We start from the raw sequence: 6,662 nt of genomic DNA on the forward strand, positions 1-6,662 counted from the left end.
CTTCAAAGACGTTTTTTCTTAATGCACTATTGAAATAAATGTGAGGGAATTTTTAGGGGGGGGGGGGGGGGGTAACAAACTAATTCTGACATCAACCATTTTTTTATAAGGTCAGTTAATTAAAAATCTCAAACTCCATGTAAGAATCATGTTTTCACAATGAGTTTTGTTACTGACCATCACGTTCTTAAAATAACTCGAGTACTGTAGTTACTGTACATGTATTGATTTGACCAGCAGCTGTCTATTGCACACAACTACATGTTTACTGTGCATAAAATTCTGACCTTTAGGACCTGCCAGGGCAGAGGGCCTGTTGATGTTTAAGAAAGAATAAAAAATTTAAATGTAAATAAGTGGTGCATACTATTTCTATTGTTTTAACAGAGACGATAGTTTAGAGGCAGAGTAACGAGTCATTTGTATATATACATGTACAGTTTGTACATAATCTGATAATGTAGCAGCGCGGCTATGATATCTTTATTTTTGCTTGTTAGACTAACACAGATACATACTTATAGGGAAGCATTGATGACATTAGGTAAAAAAAATGACATAAATTATCCTATTAAGCTCTATAAATTTTAGTGCTGGGTAAATCAAATGTTTAAGTAAATTTTATAGAAGTAGAAAAAAAAACAGCGCAAAAACACAAATTGAAAACTGACACTGATTTGCGGTAATAATCGGTCATTATATGAAGCAGTCGTGCACCAACAGTAGAAGTTGATTTAGCTCCGAGAAAGAAGAAAAATGATCTAGCTGCTTTCAAAAGAGACATGTATGTAGGCTACAGAATTTCAAACGATGAATAGAATTGAGTGCGCCAGTGAATAGGATGGTGTTTGGTTTCTTTGAATACTCAGACAATTTCTCATTGAGTGCAAATACTTGTTAATCAGGAAGAGATTTTCAATAGTTTAAATTCATTTAATTTTAAATGTCCATCCATGTCAGTGAAAAAAAACCCTATATATCAGGTTATGTGTTGCAGTTCAAAAAAGTTACTGTTGCTGTCTTGATGAACACACTTCTAACAAAATGAGATATGATAGACACCCAAAAAAAGGGGGGGGGGTGGTGTGTTAGAATAATTGCTAATGGAAAATACCATGGCATCATTACATCTATCGAGTAGGATTTCCTCTATTTCTTACGGAAACATGTAGTTAATTCACAGCTCTATAAAAACAACTAGACTGAAATCTACACGCCCCGCTTATCGATTGTTCGAAACATACAGTGACCTAAGAAAATTCACGGACTGCACGAAATAATCATGATGATGTCAGACTCAAATTCCCGTAGGAGACGATTTGGCTGTTTCCTTCGGCTAACGTACTGATGTACATTTACAACAATTTGGTTAATTTCTCTTACTTTTTACGATCAATGTGTTAAAGAAAGATGTAAATATAAACAATAAAAAGGTTTCTTTCAGTTGATGATTCATGTGGGTTATGATTGAAAGTAGCGATCATTGCAGAAAAAAATTACATAATGCGGGTTATGTATTTTTCCTGCAATTTCGCCATCTTCATATCCCGAATGAATCACCAAAGAAATCATTTTATTGTTTAAATGATATTAACGCGAAGGATGTACCAATATACAACCCACGTAACGCAAAACATGGCACTGTCATTTTGTTTTGAAGAACTGCGAGTACTGCGTTTGTTGCTCAACAATCAGCATTCAAGTTCTGGTTACCCATTAGAAATAACTCGATAAACTTGAAGCATTGCAAACATTAAAATAGGACAACTAAAACTTAAAAAACATTTTATCTATTATCGTGACGAAGCCCTATTGAATAATTCTCTATTGAAATTTTCATTTCATTTTCATTCTAGATCTTACGATGTGTCTTTAAGTTAGATGAATGTTCTCGTGATAAACGCAGACCTCATGCACTCTTTAGTTACGCTAGACATTTCCGGGTACGTGCCAATATATTACGGTTTTTCGGAGAGGTGACAAACAGCGTTGTATTATATAATGCAGATATTTCCAGGCAACACGCGAAGTAGGTGACTTTCTTGTGACACTGGTGCCATGTGATTTCTCTATCGAACCAATCGCAAACCAAGGTCAGTGTGTACTGACAAGAAGTTGGCGAAAACAGAACGAAATTTTTAGTAACTACTTTACTTTTATTATTGGTGGCACTCAAGGGGTCTAGAATCTACAACGTGCTGACATTTAAGGATTATTACTTTACTCGAAATGCAGTATCACATGCTCAGAATCATGAATAGGCATTTTTTGGATGTTTTTTTTTTAATCTGACCGAATTGTGTAATTTTCGATTGAATTAGTTTGCAAGTACGATATTTTTTGTAAAAATACTTATATGTACATGCAATTTATTAAAGGACTTAGAAAAGTTTAATCTAGGAATGACGTTCTTTAGTATTTCTTTGAATGTACAATCGTTACTTTTTATGGGAACATTTTTTAATTGTTCAATTTACTATTCACATCCACTTCTTGGATACTTCATTTATTTTCATGATATAAGCTTTCAGAAAGATATTTAATACTTTCTTTCTTACAGTTCCTCGTAATAATAGTACAAGTTTATGTAAGAACTTTTAATGAGAGCAAGTACAAGTAATTAGCGAAACTTTTAAACAACTGTTAGAACCATAACTAATATTAATAAAATTGCATTAGCTTTTAGTGAAACTAAAGACCAGCGGTAAACCAATTTAATCTTTTTTTTCTAATTAGTAATTAACGTTAATCAAGACCTTTTGGGGTTTTTTTTCTTTTAGATTAAAAGGTAGAATAATTTTAGTGCATTAGTATTTTTGCTAGGAGACACATTCAGATTTATGAGAAATTTTAAAATTCATGAAATTTCAAGGACACACCATACATCAAAGTTTCCATAAACATACTGTTTCGTAGTGCTATTATATTAACATAGAAATGTTGTTTTGTTAATGATCAAGAGAATATTCAGTGATTGTAAGAGGTATATTTTCATTGTCAGAAACACGTCTTTTTAATACAAATATTCGTAAAGCTGATTATATTGAAGGTTAGTACATGTATAACTTTTTTTTCTGTGAAGAGGAGAAGAAGTTTTCCCAACAATATTTTTAGATGTTTTTCTTTTACTTTCGATATTGATGTATTTTTGTTCAACATATCATATCTTTAAATGTTCAAAGGTACATGTATAATCCTTTCTTACAAAATGAGAAATAGCTTTATTTAGTGTGGTTAATAGTTAATTAATTTTTTGCACAGAGAGAGAGAAAGAGAGAGAGTTTTGACTGTATAAAGTCTATATATTACAGGTTTCTATTTTTTCCAAATTTGCTTATTGCATTTATTCTGGAGGATATACATTCGTTCAATACATAATTAACATTGGTAGTTATGATAGTCCTGGCCCCTAAAAAGAATAGAGACTCTTTGTTATTTAATACGTATAAATGTACACACAATTGCATTTTCCAACAAATATTAACCAAATACTTGATTCGACTGCCAGGGATTGATTTCGAACACCTCTGTTTGAGCAAAGGACTCATAAGAAAATTCTTCAATGTGTATATGGTACTCTGAATGAACTTGAAACAAAATATGAAATAACACGGATGATAGTCTTTAGTTATATAAACATCTTCATGCGAGTATCAATATTAATAAGATTGATTTACCAGTAGGTACAACTCCAATTCGGGGATACTCGAGATGTTTGCAAAATTGTTTAAAACATGAATGGTCCACTCTGATAAAAACTAAAAGGAAATCATACGAATGATAATGGGAGATTATAAACTTACGCGTTTTTCTTGCTAATCACAAGTGTACGACCAACCTAATCTTTATGATATATTTATCCTGTCGGTCACCACAATCTTGCCAGAACAAGATTTTTAAAAATATGGCAATGCATGATCCCATATATGTTACTGACATAAATATTTTTTTTAATCAAGTTAAAAGCATTTGCATCAGAGTATTTCTTATGTCATGTTATTAATTGCTCAATTTTGTTAATACAAATTTAATTTAATTTTTATGCAATTTTAAATAATGTAAAATTATGCGCAGAATCGAAGCCTTTTTTTTAATGCGAAGTGCAACACTCCTTATCGAAATCAAGGTCGTACCTTTTCAAAGTAAATACAGAACATAGAGAAGCCAATGAGAGATTACGGATAACTTTTCAAAAAAACACGTGCTCCTTTTTAAAGCATTTGGTGTTTGATATACGGACTTTTCTCTAAGGTTTTTTATGCGAGAGATTTGTTTGCACATTAAGAACATTCCCAATTATCATTGGCACAGGTCAGAGGTAAAAATGGGGAGTGTTGATAGATAATGCAACTGCCAATCATGTGAGACGCTTGCATTTAAACTTTATGATATTCGATAAGATATCTAGCTGTCATCGTCATGAGTGTTTACATGTCGTCCCTTCCTGGTGAGACATGTTCTTTACTTGCTGTGACTACTTTTTGATGTAGATAGTATAATCTTCTTAAAAACAAGATGGCCGGTGGAGGTATAAACGCCGATAATATATCCTTTTTTGAAAATATGACTGAAACCAACATCTCTACAACATGGCCCCCAGTTTCAAATTCATCAACAAATTTGACAGAGTTGGAAAGCAGTCAAATGGACTCCGATCCGTACGTAGATGTGATGACGGATGTCTCCAAATATTTTTGGATTGTGTTATCCCCGATTCTTTTTGTTGTTGGAGTGACTGGCAATCTATTGACAATTGGCGTCTTGAAGAAAATAAAATTCCACAAGAAGCCTCCGTATTTCTTTCTGTTCGTCTTAGCACTGAGTGATATCATGGTACTTTGTGTCGGACTCAGCCGGTACTGGATCAGAGAGACGTTTCTGGTCGACGTACGCACTTTATCAAACTTTGGTTGCAAAGTTAATCTTTTCTGCATTTATTGGTCCATGCAGTTTTCCTCTTGGATTCTAGTTTGTGTTGTTCTAGAACGTTGTATTAAGACAAATTTTCCATTGAGGTACCCACGATTAGTAACAATGCCCAGATGCATAATGTTGGTGCTTTTTCTGACGGTGTTCCTTTCAGGGGTGGACCTGCATTATTTCTGGACAAATGGTTTAATTTCAGAGGATTCCGAAATAGATTGTACTTCTCTGACAGTGGGGTACTTCAATTTTGAAGAATTTATATTTACTTACGTAGACTTTTGTGTTCTTTCTGCAATACCATTTCTACTCATGATTGGGATGAATATGTTCATTATTCGTGTCATACGAAGGTCTAGGGAATTCCGAAAGTCCACCGTTAGAAACAAAAGTACAAACAAAAAACTGAAGAAATTTGATGTCAAACTAACAAGAATGCTAGTCTATACAAGCCTTTACTTTCTCTTGGCCACTTTGCCTATAAGTGTATATTTCATCGTTGATTCTTATCAAACAGACCTTGACGAACGCGATTCCGCAAAAATGGATGTTGTTTGGACAGTTTCATACCTAGTTCAATTTTCTAATTATACATTCAACTTTTTCCTGTATAATTTGACAAATAAAAGATTCCGAGCCAAGTTCATCGAGATGATCAAATGTAAATCAGCAGTAAAGAAAAGGTACTTTCAATTTTTATATCTGCAGCAATCTTTGACTTACATGTAGTTTTCGAATTATATTTCCTAAATTGTCACATATCTCTTATTCAGCGATTGAGTCCGAGGTATTACTTTAATGATCAGAAACATAAGACTGTGTTTAGTATATTATTATTCATTTATGTATTTTACAATCATGTCTGTTCTTTGCACTTTGCAGGAAGTCTTCGAAGAATGAATCTGTATACAGCGTTCAAACGGCGGAAACATCTCTTGGAACAGAAACTTCTTTCGGTACCGAAACTAGCAGAGTCTCAGAAGAGATGTCATCGGGCGAATGAATACCAGAAGATGTCTGCGTTTGGCATGTTCATATTATTTTCTTGTTTGGCAGACCAGTGAATGTTTCCCAAGTAAAACTCTTTTAACCTCTACCCAAGAGAACCTTTGGTCTAGATGGAAAGACGTTCTAGTGCAGAATTGTTGTATTTTGATAAATATATGCTTGACAGACAGTTTACAGTCAAATCATATATGATTTCGTTTAATTTGTTGTCATGTATGTCTTGTCTTTCAAAATTATATCCCCTGTGAAACGCGAATTGCATAAAATAATGCGTTAAAATTCAATAATTTCATGTTTCATGAAATTCAAAACATAGTGAACAAGCTATCATTTCCCCCAGATCACCAAAAATAACATTTGTTATTTTATGTATGCCCTATAATTCTAGTCAACTATTTATTGCTTTTGTCAAAGGCACTGTTGTTTAAAATTTGTTGTAGTATTGTATTTGTTATTATTCTAATAAAATTGTAATTATTATGAGTTGGTTTATGAATGATTTTTCATAAAAAAAGGTTTTTTTTCGTAGTTCAAGTCAACATGCTTCGTATAATGTAAGATATTTTTTTCAGTAATCATTCATTCACTAGAATGTATAGTTCATGCTTGTGTTCACTATGAAAAAGGGTAATGCATATAGCTATATACATGTATTAAAATTTATAGAAGGTCATTTTACTTTTATATATGTACTATGTATTTAATTATTTTTTTCATTGCCGTTCCAGGAT

The 6,662-nt window shown here is 32.8% G+C and overlaps 1 protein-coding gene across 1 annotated transcript; it reads left to right on the forward strand.

Annotated features, from left to right (window-relative positions):
* The first annotated feature begins 4,259 nt into the window (after positions 1-4,259).
* Positions 4,260-6,411, forward strand: LOC109619752 (galanin receptor 2a). Its single transcript, XM_020070608.3, has 2 exons — positions 4,260-5,606; positions 5,806-6,411. The coding sequence occupies exons 1-2, from the start codon at positions 4,516-4,518 to the stop codon at positions 5,924-5,926; spliced, it is 1,212 nt and encodes a 403-aa protein (XP_019926167.3). The 5' UTR covers positions 4,260-4,515; the 3' UTR covers positions 5,927-6,411.
* The last annotated feature ends 251 nt before the right edge of the window (positions 6,412-6,662 follow it).

The sequence above is a fragment of the Magallana gigas genome, chromosome 2, assembly GCF_963853765.1.
Source record: "Magallana gigas chromosome 2, xbMagGiga1.1, whole genome shotgun sequence".
Lineage (NCBI taxonomy): Eukaryota > Metazoa > Mollusca > Bivalvia > Ostreida > Ostreidae > Magallana > Magallana gigas.

Bases quoted from the DNA above. Each gene is read 5' to 3' on its own strand.
- LOC109619752 (XM_020070608.3), top strand. From the start codon at position 4,516: ATGGCCGGTGGAGGTATAAACGCCGATAATATATCCTTTTTTGAAAAT. The intron at 5,607-5,805 runs GTACTTTCAATT...TGCACTTTGCAG, and splicing joins AAATCAGCAGTAAAGAAAAG to GAAGTCTTCGAAGAATGAAT.